This window comes from Salvelinus fontinalis, chromosome 3 (genome assembly GCF_029448725.1).
Source record: "Salvelinus fontinalis isolate EN_2023a chromosome 3, ASM2944872v1, whole genome shotgun sequence".
NCBI lineage: Eukaryota > Metazoa > Chordata > Actinopteri > Salmoniformes > Salmonidae > Salvelinus > Salvelinus fontinalis.
This window is the reverse complement of record NC_074667.1, coordinates 8,579,038-8,593,451: the sequence shown is the minus strand read 5'-3', so window position 1 is coordinate 8,593,451 and position 14,414 is coordinate 8,579,038. Positions and strand designations below refer to the sequence as shown.

The 14,414-nt window shown below is 44.4% G+C and overlaps 1 protein-coding gene across 1 annotated transcript; it reads right to left on the bottom strand.

The window, feature by feature from the left end:
* Positions 1 to 2,637: 2,637 nt before the first annotated feature.
* Positions 2,638 to 4,407, bottom strand: LOC129837887 (E3 ubiquitin-protein ligase TRIM39-like). Its single transcript, XM_055904391.1, has one exon. It carries the CDS (start codon positions 4,389 to 4,391, stop codon positions 2,709 to 2,711), a length of 1,683 nt encoding a protein of 560 aa, XP_055760366.1. The 5' UTR covers positions 4,392 to 4,407; the 3' UTR covers positions 2,638 to 2,708.
* Positions 4,408 to 14,414: the final 10,007 nt, after the last annotated feature.

The window sequence follows — 14,414 nt, the reverse complement described above, 5'->3', positions numbered from 1 at the left end:
AGCCAGAGGCGGAGGATATACGGCTCCCTCGGGAACAGGCCCCGACCCCAGTGATCTGCGTGAAGAGGAGGCGGGGAAAGAGAGGCCGGAGGGCGGGCTGCCTTCTGAGGAGTAGGAGGCGATCGAATAAACCCCCACTCCCCTGAATTCTGCTCGCAAACATGCAATCTTATAAAATGAAGACAATAAAATGGATGAGTTATTGGGAAGATTAAACTACCAACGGGATATTAAAAACTGTAGCATCTTATGCTTCACGGAGTCGTGGCTGAACGACGACAATATCAACATACAGCTGGCTGGTTATACGATGTACCGGCAGGATAGAACAGCGGCGTCTGGTAAGACAAGGGGCGGCGGTCTATGTATTTTTTGTAAACAATAGCTGGTGCATGATATCTAAGGAAGTCTCAAGCCATTGCTCGTCTGAGGTAGAGTTTCTCATGATAAGCTGCAGACCACATTATCTACCGAGAGAGTTTTCATCTATATTCTTTGTAGCTGTTTACTTACCACCATAGTCAGAGGATGGCACCAAGACAGCATTGAATGAGCTGTATTCCACCATAAGCAAACAAAGAAACGCTCACCCAGAGGCGGCGCTCCTTGTAGCCGGGGACTTTAATGCAGGGAAACTTAAATCAGTTTTACCTCATTTCAATCAACATGCTAAATGTGCAACCAGAGGGAAAATAACTCTGGACCACCTATACTCCACACACAGAGATGCATACAAAGCTCTCCCTCGCCCTCCATTTGGCAAATCGAACCATAAATCTATCCTCCTGATTCCCGCGTACAAGCTAAAATTAAAGCAGGAAGCACCAGTGACTAGATCAATAAAAACGTGGTCAGATGAAGCAGATGCTAAGCTACAGGACTGTTTTGCTAGCACAATCTGTAATATGTTCCGGGATTCCTCCAATGGCATTGAGGAGTACACCACATCAATAAAGCTCATCAATAAGCTAAGGACCCTGGGACTAAACACATCCCTCTGCAACTGGATCCTGGACTTCCTGACGGGCCACCCCCAGGTGATAAGGGTAGGTAACAACACATCCGCCACGCTGATCCTCAATACAAGGGCCCCTCAGGGGTGTGTGCCCAGCCCCCCTGTACTCCCTGTTCACTCATAACTGCCAGGCATGACTCCAACACCATCATTAAATTTGCCGATGAAACAACAGTGGTAGGCCTGATCACCGACAACAACGAGACAGCCTATAGGGAGGAGGTCAGAGACCTGGCCGGGTGGTGCCAGGACAACAACCTCTCGCTCAACGTGATCAAGACAAAGGAGATGATTGTGTGGACTACAGGAAAAAGAGGACCGAGCACGCCCCCATTCTCATCGACGGAGCTGCAGTGGAGCAGGTTGAGAGCTTCAAGTTCCTTGGTGTCCACAATGACAGTCGTGAAGCGGGCACGACAAAACCTATTCCCCTGCAAGAGACTGAAAAGATTTGACATCTGTCATTTGGGTCCTCAGATCCTCAAAAGGTTCTACAGCTGCACCATCGAGAGCATCCTGACTGGTTGCATCACTGCCTGGTATGGCAACTGCTCAGCCTCCGACCGCAAGGCACTACAGAGGGTAATGCGAATGGCCCAGTACATCACTGGGGCCAAGCTTCCTGCCATCCAGGACCTCATTACCAGGCGGTGTCAGAGGAAGGCCCTGAAAATTGTCAAAGACTCCAGTCACCCTAGTCATAGACTGTTCTCTCTGCTACCACACGGCAAGCGGTACCGGAGCGCCAAATCTAGGTCCAAGAGGCTTCTAAACAGCTTCTAACCCCAAGCCATAAGACTCCTGAACATCTAGTCAAATGGCTACCCGGACTATTCGCATTGCCACCCACTCTCAACATCACTGCCACTCTCTGTTGTCATCTATGCATAGTCACTTTAATTAACTCTACCTACATGGTCATACTACCTCAACTAACCGGTGCCCCCGCACATTGACTCTGTACCAGCACCCCCCTCTATATATTGCTTTTTTACTGCTCCTATTTAATTACTTGTTACTTTTATCTCTTTTTCTTATCTGTATTTTTTGAAACTGCACTGTCGGTTAGGGGCTTGTAAGTAAGCATTTCACTGTAAGGTCTACACCTGTTGGATTCCGCGCATGTGACAAATAACATTTGACTTGATTTGATTTTACAATGAGGTTTAGAGAATTTATCATTTTTAAAGATAATTCACTGCTATTCTACACATTTTGCCATGCGGCTGAGAGAAAATGTTGCAGTTTTACACCTAATTTCCTGTAATTCTAAACATTTTGGCCATGGCTTATGACATGTTGATATGCTATTTGGGGAGAAGGGGTTTGGGGCCCCCAGAGCCCGTGAGCCACCCGCCCTGCGGGGGATGCACACCTGCTTGCTGTTCCTGTCAGACCAGATCGGATCAGTTCAATTAGCAATGCCAGGAATGATGTTCCCCACTCTCCTTTGGCAATTTCCTTCAGCCATCAATCCAACATACAGAGACAGATCAACACACACAGTTTAGGGAAGTACAGTACTTTTTCTTTATTTTCACAAGAAAAATTAGAAAAACAGTTGCATTGATACATTTATACCTTGAGATTAGTTACATCAGAGTACACACCATATACATGAATGAAGGCCAGAATTACTAAATCACTGTATCCTCATCCTAAAAAAAACAAGCAACTATTTGTTTATATCGGATCACACCCCTCGCACTGGTGCAGTCATGTGACTGACAGGAGAGATGACCAGTCGGGCTGCGTTTCTTTTACCATCAGGATACCCACAGTTGAAGTATGGATAGAGTTTCTCAGTGAATTTGTAGCCAGTGAAAGAGCAGATGTGAGATCTGGCTGTGGCATCCACATCATAAATGGAGACCCGACCCTCCTCATAATCCACAAACACCCCCACCTTCTGGGGCTTCTTTTTCAGGTGGTGGGGTACTTTGGGGTCATTAGGCACATAGTCATTATCTGTATCCAGGCCAAATGTCCAGAGTCCATCCTCAGGGCTCAGTGGTAACCACCCCTGCCTATTGATCGACTCTGTGGCCACTCCTAAATCCCATTCAGTCATCCCCTTCACCTGTACCTCAAAGTAAGATTTCCCTGAGGAGAACCCTTCCTTCCCCAGGACACTGTATGCATAAGTAAACCTCTTTGGGTTCCTCAAGAAAGTCTGTGATTGGTTCCCACACCTCACTTGTTTCCCATCCACGGACAGGATTAGTTCAGGATGTGCTGTGTCAGGGTCCAGAGTCACATCCATTGTATACTGCTGAATCGTCTTTGTCTTAGCTTCACACAACGTCCTCAGCTCATTCTCCATCTCATTATGAAAACTCTTTACCTTACTCATCAGTTTGTCCTCCAGCTGAGATACAGCTCTTTTCATGTACCCCATGCGCAGGTGGCTTTGAACACTGATCTCAGACCAGTCCTTGGTCTTTACTGGGAGACACCAGGAGGGGGAGCTCTGGAGGAATTGGAGATGGTCCTCGGTGTGTGGAAGCTGCCCCAGCTCAGAGCTTATCCTCTTCAGCTCAGTGATTTCTTGCTCCAGTTCTTTAATAAGACCTTCACCGCACCTCTCTGCAGCTTCTTGCTTCTGCTCAACCACACCAGTGAGCTCAGCCTTAAGTGTCTCAATGGAGTGAACTAGAGCGGTGAAAACCTGCACTTTGCCAGATATATCCATCTCAGTGTGTCTCTTGCTGAGATCTACGGAGTGTTTGATCTCCTTGACCTTCTGCAGACGCTCCTGAATCATCTGCTTCACTTTTGCCTCTGTCTTCCCAAGCTGAGCCTTCCTTTGGTCACATTCTTCTTCCAGAGGTATGCTGTTGTGAGCCTTGTGGTCAGTCTCAGAGCAGAACTGACACACACATGTCTGGTCAGTCCTACAGAACAGCTCGAGGAGTTTGTTGTGCTTCTTACATACCCTGTCTTCAAGGTTCTTTACAGGGTCGATCAGTTGGTGTCTCTTCAGGGCTGGGGCTATCTGATGATGCTCCAGATGAGTGTCACAGTACGAGGTCAGACAAACGAGGCAGGATTTCAGAGCCTTGCGCTTCCTGCCAGTGCAGACATCACAGACCACTTCCCCAGGCTCTGCAGCTGAATCCTCTCTGTTTCTCACTCTCAATCCCTTAAAATGTTCCGCAACTTCTTTAAGTGTTCTGTTGACATCTGGTTCAGGTCTTCTGTGGAATATTTTGTTACACAGGGGACACTGGCACAGATGTGTGCTATCCCAGTATCCTTTGATACAGGCCTTGCAGAAGTTGTGTCCACACGGGATGGAGACTGGGTCAGTAAACACATCCAGACAGATAGCGCACTGGAACTGCTCTTCAGACAGGTGACTGCTGGGGGATACCATATCTGGAACGCATAATGAACAGTTATTGGAATGAGTGAGCTTTGATAGCTTTGCTTACTAAACGTACAGTGCCCTTCAGAATGTATTCACACCTCTTGACTTATTCCACATTTTGTTGTGTTACAGCCTGACTTCAAAATGGATTAAATATTTTTTTTTCTCACCCATCTACACACGATACTCCATAATGACAAAGTGAAAACATGTTTTTAGAAATGTTAGCACATTCATTGAAAATGAAATACAGAATGATCTAATTTACATAAGTATTCACACCCCTGATGTCACGCCCTGGCCTTAGTTATCTTTGTTCTCTTTATTATTTTGGTTAGGTCAGGGTGTGACGAGGGTGGTTTGTGTGTTTTTGTCTCGTCTAGGGTGTTTGTACTGTCTAGTTTTTTTTTGTAGATTTATGGGGTTGTGTTCATTCTAGGTGTTTATGTAAGTCTATGGTTGCCTAGATTGGTTCTCAATTAGAGGCAGGTGTATCGTTGTCTCTGATTTGGAACCATATTTAGGCAGCCATGTTCTTTGGGTATTTTGTGGGTGATTGTTTCCTGTGTCAGTGTTTGTGCCACACGGGACTGTTTCAGTTTGTTCACGTTTATTGTTTTTGTATTTGTGTTCATGTTCAGTTTTCCCTATTAAAACATGGACACCTACCACGCTGCGTATTGGTCCAATCCTTGCTACACCTCTTCAGAGGAAGAAGAGGACGACAGCCGTTACACCTGAGTCAATACATGTTAGAATCACCTTTGGCAGTGATTACAGCTGTGAGTCTTTCTGGGTAAGTCTCTCAGAGCTTTGCACACCTGGATTGCACAATATTGGAACAGTATATATTTTTTTAATTCTTCAAGCTCTGTCAAGTTGGTTGTTGATCATTGCTCTATAGCCATTGTTATGTCTTGCCATATATTTTCAAGCCAATGTAAGTCAAACATAACACTTTGTAATAAGAACATAAAGTTCATTTCTATGCCAATTTCTTTTGTGGTTTTACTTTAGGGACTTATTGCTTATTACTGTCCCTCCCTATGGCGCTCGACGTCTCCGGTATACTAACCACCGGCCCTGGTAACCCACATTGTGTGCACCTGGCAACCATCATTGCGCACACCTGTTCCCATCGTTAAGAACACCTGGACTTCATCACCACCCTGATTAATCTCCCTTCATACAGCCTCAGTCATCAGGCAGGACTGGTTTAGTTACGTTCAGTACACTGCTCCTGTTTTGTATTTTCGTCATGTTTATCATTATTAAACTCACCTTCTGCACCTGCTTCCTGACTCCCTGCTTATACATGATAGAGATTCACTGCATGACTGAGGGACCTTACAGATAATTGTATGTGTGGGGTACAGAGATGAGGTAGTTGCTCAAAAATTACGTTACACGCTATTATTGCACACAAAGTGAGTCCATGTAACTTACTATTATGACTTGTAAAGCACATTTTTACTCCTGAACTTATTTAGGCTTGCCATAACAGAGGGGTTGAATACTCAAGACATTTCAGCTTTTCCTTTTTAATTAATTTGTTAAACATTCTAAAAACATTATTCCACTTTGACATCCATTTCAAATGCTGTCTGTAACACAACAACATGTGGAAAAGGGGTGTGAATACTTTCTGAAAGCAGAGTAGTAATAACTGTAAATTAATTCAGAATTAGAGTAATTCAAATCACATTCTATTGGTCACATACACAGCTGATGTTATTGCGAGTATAACGAAATGCTTGTGCTTCTAGTTCCAACCGTGCAGCAATATCTAACATGTAATCTAGCAATTCCACAACAACTACCCAATACACACAAATCTAAGTAAAGGAATGGGATAAGAATATAAACATATAAATATACATGTAAATATATTTAGTTTACAAATGAGTTTTTTGCCTAAAGACAAGTAAAAACAGGTGAGTACACAGAAAGGGCTGTGATTAACTCTTTACCCACCTTCGTTTGTGTGTATGAATGTGTCTGTGTGGACACTGCTTTCTACACCACTCTGGTCCTAGTAGTGCAGCTGTGTAGAAAACCTCTGAAGATGAGACAAAATGAGACAAGATGTGTTACGTTCCACTTCTATCAACACTCTCTGATGCTCCTTACCGCCAGTCGAGTGACAGAATACCTGCGTTGCAATGCTTTACTGTAAGTCTCTATTTCCTGCTCGTGAAGTTAACCATTCATAGCTCAAGCCCTTAAGTCATATATACCTGTTCTTTTAAAACCCTTTTGCACCAGTCACAATATGGCTTCACCTTTCGGGTATGAAAACCAGCTTTTAAAAGATGAGGGAAGGCTTACCCTTTTACACCAAAACTGTAATATGGTGTAAAAAAATCTGGTGAAACAACTACTTCCCAGTTTCAGAAAAATAAAGAGGATTATGGGTAGAAACAACAGGAAAGAATGACATAGTATAAAAACACTTGTACTTTTGACACGTAATCGATGTGTCAAGGTTTTTGAGGAGAGGAGGTGGGGGTGGATCATTGATACGGCAGGGTGTGTTATCAAAAGGCTTCTGGATTAATGAGACATTGGCATCACTCCAGACCTGAACATGTAACCCATCCAGACTGTCATGTCTATGTCGGGTCTGTCTGCACGTCCCGCCTCCCTTTTACACTGAAGGAATGAATATCCTGATTAGTAACGTGAAAGCCAGTTGAGTGCTGAGTAATGGGGGACGCTGAGTAAGGAGGAAGTATCCTGTTTTTGAGTTTTTTTCCCGGCAGTTTACTGTAAAATACTTCCTCTTTGCATTTGTAGCTGTGGTTATGCAAAAATGTGTTTACAGTCAGTTGAGTCTTGCAAGGCTGTGCAGGATCCACATAGCTACAATTGTCAGTCAGAATTGTCTGACTAAACCTGTTATGTTTACCTCAGGAAAGGTGCAAGAACAATGCTTTTTCTGCAGTAGGCCTCCCCCCATTGTGGGTGTGCTTCAACACTGTCCTCCTAACCTGATCGTAAGGAAGAATACAATCCTCCGGCCGCTCTCAGAAGACTCAGAAATTCTCCTTTGTTTGCTGCTCATGCACAGCTTGACATAACCTCAGGTAACAAAACCTCCAGTCTCCAGTATCCTTCCCCTCTATACCCCCACTATACTCCTATACTCCTTCCCCTCTATACTCTATACCCCATCACCATACAGTCTGATGTATTCCAGCACGGCTTTGTCAGTTTGCCTTTAAACTGACAGGTGCTTGACCCACAAACGCCTGAGGCATTTTGGCGAGGCTGTCAGGAGTCCTTTATGCAGTCAGAACCACCAAGTTATAGTGGATTTCCGTACAATAGGTGGCCATTTACTGATAATGAATTGAAGTAACATAATAGTCGGTCAAAGGAGACATTTGAATAGAGTTACTCTTGCAGTCCATTGGCATTGTAGTGTATTAATATATGTTTTTCTCAGTGAACAGATGTCAGGATTATATGTTGTCCTTCACACTGTAATGTATTAATCATACCAGTCAGATTGTTGTACTTATGGGGGACAGTGATCACAATTGGCAGACACATAAAAATTAATTAAGGGAGTTTTGTATAAAACAAATATATATATATATATATATTTGTGTGTGTGTGTGTGTGTGTGCGTGTACGGTTGCAGGCCCCACTTCTGTATTTCTCTGTAAAAATTCACTAAAAGCAAGAGACATGACAACTAATTCTAATAAATAAAATAAAATAAATAACTTCTGCAATGTGTTCTCTGCATCCCTGATTCCTGACTCCCAAACCTCATTGCTGGCCGGAAAAAGCCACGACAATAAGAACGCGATGTACAAGGGCAGAGAACCGTGAAACCACTCTCAACACCGCCACACTGGTTGAATCAACGTTGTTACTACGTCATTTCAAATGGAAATGGAACCGTGGAACCAACGTGGTTATAGACGCTGAATTGACTTCTGTGCCCAGTGGGTATGTTGAACCTTCTCACCCTACCTTTCAATCAAAACCTCCTGTCTAGATGAATCAGTATCTGGCTCATATTGTCATATTGTCTAGAAAATAAGTCATTGTGAAATTGTGTGTTCCCAAATAAAAATGCCGATTTAGATATTACCCTGCTTTGAGTTGAAGAGAGCTATCCTTTCGGATTAGCCTTCCCACACAGTCCTGCATATGTATATGATCTGACAGGTAGGTAGGGAGAGGCTGGCCACAGGCCTGGGAAACTGTGGCCTCCAGACACCCACGTGCTAAGGAATTACATTGGCATGGTCACCATGTTGCTCACACACACGACCCTCTGCCGCTTCGGGAACTAACGTCAGTTCTTGTGACGCAGGCTCGCACAGCATCTAAAAAATATGGGTAGTGTGTGTATGCTAATCTATGCTGCTCTGTCTCTTTCGCTCCGGTCGTACTGTGGTGGTCTTAGTCTGGACTTAGTCTGGTCCACTGAACCACGAGCTGAACCACTGTTAGGTTAGCAGGTCACCGTCGAAGTTGGATCTGTGACTCGTCCAATGACTGTTAAGAAGTCCACAGTTGCGTTTCTCTGAACACTGCACTATTCTATTACCTTCGTTCCTTCTCCGTCGTTCTTCTCCAATAGCCCAGAGCCTTATCCAATCCCACTGAAAGTCCTGGAGTTGAACCAAAAGACACAGCCAGGAGCCTTGTCTCATCATCATTACTGTCAATGGGCCACGTGCTATTGTGAAATCCACATTGTCAAACTGACTGCTTATTTTTTATAGGCCAATAATCTGTAAATATGCTATTGTTGATATGTTAGGATGGGAAATAGGACCTGTCAGGTTCGAAAGTCCTTAGTGACTCCCACCTCCCTCTTCAGGGCCACTTTATTAAACCTGCGGTGTCAGAAAATGGCAAAAAGAAAGTCAGGTGAAATGGTTTCAATCACGCAAAGGGCTTCGTTGCCATGGTGTTGTCTGAATAGACGAGTCCAATTGCAGTCTGTGCACCTTGAACATAGAGGTGTGCCAAGGTTGCGTGCGTGTGTGTGTGTGTGTGTAGGTGGCACACTGACGGAAGACTTGGTAAGAGGATGCCAGGTGGAGCAGATGTGTCCTCTTACCCAGAAAGCAGCTTGACTAGTCATCTAAGTCCCAGAGCAATGCATGCTAATGAAAGCCTGCTGCTGACTAAATGTTCCCCCACACTCAGTATTCAACACTCAATTGGCTTTCACACGAGACAGACTTTGTGCCATTGAATAACTTGTCAGGAAGGAATCAAAATCAGAAAGATTTGTATGAAGTACAATTTGATCCCTTCTTGACCCATTTTAAATGTTCCCATAGTTTACACTACAGCTGTATGGAATTGCACTGTAAATACGTGCATTGGCTTCACAAATGAGATGAAAGTAAATACATAGGTACCAATTCTCATAGCTTTTAGCCGTACCATTATCCTACTTCTCCTCTGTTCCTCTGGTGATGTAGAGGTGAATCCAGGCCCTGCAGTACCTGGCTCCACTCCTATTCCCCAGGCGCTCTCTTTTGATGACTTCTGTAACCGTAATAGCCTTGGCTTCATGCATGTTAACATTAGGAGCCTCCTCCCTAAGTTTGTTTTGTTCACTGCTTTAGCACACTCTACCAACCCGGATGTTTTAGCCGTGTCTGAATCCTGGCTTAGAAAGACCACCAAAAATTCAGACATTTTTATCCCCAATTACAATATTTTCAGACAAGATAGAACGGCCAAAGGGGGCGGTGTTGCAATCTACTGCAAAGACTGCCTGCAGAGTTCTGTTATACTATCCAGGTCTGTTCCCAAACAATTTGAACTTCTACTTTTAAAAATCCACCTCTCTAAAAACAAGTCTCTCACCGTTGCCGCCTGCTATAGACCACCCTCTGCCCCCAGCTGTGCTCTGGACACTATATGTGAACTGATTGCCCCCCATCTATCTTCAGAGCTCGTGCTGCTAGGCGACCTAAACTTGAACATGCTCAACACCCCAGCCACCCTACAATCTAAGCTTGATGCCCTCAATCTCACACAAATTATTAATGAACCTACCAGGTACCACCCCAATTCCGTAAACACGGGTACCCTCATAGATATCATCCTAACAAACTTGCCCTCCAAATACACCTCTGCTGTTTTTAACCAAGATCTCAGCGATCACTGCCTCATTGCCTGCATCCGTAATGGGTCAGCGGTCTTGAATAAGCATGCCCCATTCAAGAAATTTAGAACCAGGAACAGATATAGCCCTTGGTTCTCTCCTGACCTGACTGCCCTTAACCAACAGAAAAACATCCTATGGCGTTCTGCATTAGCATCGAACAGCCCCCGTGATATGCAACTTTTCAGGGAAGCCAGAAACCAATATACACAGGCAGTTAGAACAGCCAAGGCTAGCTTTTTCAAGCAGAAATTTGCTTCCTGCAACACAAATTCAAAAAAGTTCTGGGACACCGTAAAGTCCATGGAGAATAAGAACACCTCCTCCCAGCTTCCAACCGCCCTGAAGATAGGAAACACTGTCACCACCGACAAATCCACTATAATTGAGAATTTCAATAAGCATTTTTCTACGGCTGGCCATGCTTTCCACCTGGCTACCCCTACCCGGGACAACAGCACTGCCCTCCCCTCTGCTACTCGCCCAAGCCTTCCCCATTTCTCTTTCTCCCAAATACAGTCAGCTGATGTTCTTAATGAGCTGCAAAATCTGGACCCTTACAAATCAGCCGGGCTAGATAATCTGGACCCTTTCTTTCTAAAACTATCTGCTGAAATTGTTGCCACCCCTATTACTAGCCTCTTCAACCTCTCTTTCGTGTCGTCTGAGATCCCCAAAGATTGGAAAGCAGCTGCGGTTATCCCCCTCTTCAAAGGGGGGGACACCCTTGACCCTAACTGCTACAGACCTATATCTATCCTACCCTGCCTTTCTAAGGTCTTCGAAAGCCAAGTCAACAAACAGATTGCCGACCATTTCGAATCACACCACACCTTCTCCGCTATGCAATCTGGTTTCAGAGCTGGTCATGGGTGCACCTCAGCCACGCTCAAGGTCATAAACGATATCGTAACCGCCATCGATAGGAAACAATACTGTGCAGCCGTATTCATTGACCTGGCCAAGGCTTTTGACTCTGTCAATCACCACATCCTCATTGGCAGACTCGACAGCCTTGGTTTCTCTAATGATTGCCTCGCCTGGTTCACCAACTACTTCTCTGATAGAGTTCAGTGTGTCAAATCGGAGGGTCTGTTGTCCGGGCCTCTGGCAGTCTCTATGGGGGTGCCACAGGGTTCAATTCTTGGACCGACTCTCTTCTCTGTTTACATCAATGATGTCGCTCTTGCTGCTGGTGATTCTCTGATCCACCTCTACGCAGACGACACTATTCTGTATACTTCTGGCCCTTCTTTTGACACTGTGTTAACAACCCTCCAGGCGAGCTTCAATGCCATACAACTCTCCTTCCGTGGCCTCCAACTGCTCTTAAATACAAGTAAAACCAAATGCATGCTCTTCAACCGATCGCTGCCTGCTCCTGCCCGCCTGTCCAACATCACTACTTTGGACGGCTCTGACTTAGAATATGTGGACAACTACAAATACCTAGGTGTCTGGTTAGACTGTAAACTCTCCTTCCAGACCCACATCAAACATCTCCAATCCAAAGTCAAATCTAGAATTGGCTTCCTATTCCGCAACAAAGCATCCTTTACTCATGCTGCCAAACATACCCTTGTAAAACTGACCATCCTACCAATCCTCGACTTCGGTGATGTCATTTACAAAATAGCCTCCAAAACCCTACTCAATAAATTGGATGCAGTCTATCACAGTGCCATCCGTTTTGTCACCAAAGCCCCATATACTACCCACCACTGCGACCTGTACACTCTCGTTGGCTGGCCCTCGCTTCATACTCGTCGCCAAACCCATTGGTTCCAGGTCATCTACAAGACCCTGCTAGGTAAAGTCCCCCCTTATCTCAGCTCGCTGGTCACCATAGCAGCACCTACCCGTAGCACGCGCTCCAGCAGGTATATCTCTCTAGTCACCCCCAAAACCAATTCTTCCTTTGGACGCCTCTCCTTCCAGTTCTCTGCTGCCAATGACTGGAACGAACTACAAAAATCTCTGAAACTGGAAACACCTATCTCCCTCACTAGCTTTAAGCACCAGCTGTCAGAGCAGCTCATAGATTACTGCACCTGTACATAACCCATCTACAATTTAGCCCAAACAACTACCTCTTTACCTACTGTATTTATTTATTAATTTATTTTGCTCCTTTGCACCCCATTATTTCTGTCTCTACTTTGCACTTTCTTCCAATGCAAACCAACCATTCCAGTGTTTTTTTTAAGTTTTTATTTTACTTGCTGTGTTGTACTCACTTCGCCTCCATGGCCTTTTTATATTTTTATTTATTTATACATATATCTGTTTGCCTTCACCTCCCTTATCTCACCTCACTTGCTCACATTGTATATAGACTTATTTTTTTATTTTTTTCACTGTATTATTGACTATATGTTTGTTTTTACTCCATGTGTAACTATGTGTTGTTGTATGTGTCGAACTGCTTTGCTTTATCTTGGCCAGGTCGCAATTGTAAATGAGAACGTGTTCTCAATTTGCCTACCTGGTTAAATAAAGGTTAAATAAAAAAATAAATAAAAATAAAATCTATCTATCTATCTATCTATCTATCTATCTATCTATCTATCTATCTATCTATCTATCTATCTATCTATCTATCTATCTATCTATCTATCTATCTATCTATCTATCTATCTATCTATCTATCTATCTATCTCACAGCCCCAGAAAATCACCCCCCCCATCCATCTACCTCCACTACCTACTTCCCATTCCCCCACTACCTACTTCCTCAGATACATACAGTATCTGTCTCTCTCCCTCCCTCTCACCAACATTACTCTCCACTGTGGCTCCGATCATGGCTTTGTGAGACTTCTCTCCATCATGTGGTTAAGGCCTAAGAGGGAAAAATGCCTGGCAGCGGGTTGAACTAGACATCGGTTTGCTCTGTTGTGGTCCAACCCACCTCCATCTCAAAGTTCTAACAGTCCTCTTTATCAGCCCTTTACTTATTCACCAATCACACCTGTCTCTGTGAGCACCTCCCACAAATTAAAGTTGAATTAGCCAACTGTGTGCTGTGTCTTGCTGTGTCTCTCCCTCCATCCCGCTCAGAGTTATTACCATAGAAACAGAATCATTCTAGTTCCGTGTTTATTACAATCCTCTTCATCAGCCCTTCACTCATTCTCCAATCACACCTGTCCCTCCACCTGTCACAACGTGATGAAGAGCTCCACTATGGCATTTCAGTGATTGGCAAAAAGCCACAGCGGGATCCCTGTGACAATGAAGGTCCCATCCCTCATGTCCCTCTATTTGTCCCCCAGGAAAATAGAAGCAATCAGGCCCCATGTGCCAACACACAGGACATAATACACAGATGGAAATCAATCTGAGCGATTACAGTAATAGCTGTACATCCACTTGTGAGCCGGCTCTGGAATGACCTTTGCCATTCCAGAGCCGGCGCTCAGAAGGCATCCTTTGGAAGGAAGTAGGGGTGTCTGTGGAATTTGTAGATCAAGTGTGTAAAGAGACAGAGGAGCCTGCTAAAACCTGTGAATGGATTGCATATCAATTGGTTCAGGGGAACGTGATCTGGGTGTGAACATGGTGGTGTGGAGACATCAGAAGGAGTCAGGGGAAGTGATAGCTCAACTGCCTGCTGTGACACAGGGCTAACTTCATGTATGGGTTTGAGTCCCGGGTTACGTCCCAAGTGGCACAGTATTATTCCCTTTAAACATAGGGCCCTGGTCAAAAGTAGTGCACTACTTTAGGACACAATGGAGCACTCCCTGCTGCTTATAGCTGTAATTAATATCTCATCTTAAACCCCTAACAAGTCCCTTGTTGTTGTCATCAAGTGCAAGTCTTTGATGGAGGCTTGGAAGCTTGCTGCAATGCATACATAATCTAGTATAGTTTGTGTG

What these genes read in the sequence shown, in the direction of transcription:
- LOC129837887 (XM_055904391.1), bottom strand. Translation starts at nt 4,391, where the DNA reads ATGGTATCCCCCAGCAGTCACCTGTCTGAAGAGCAGTTCCAGTGCGCT.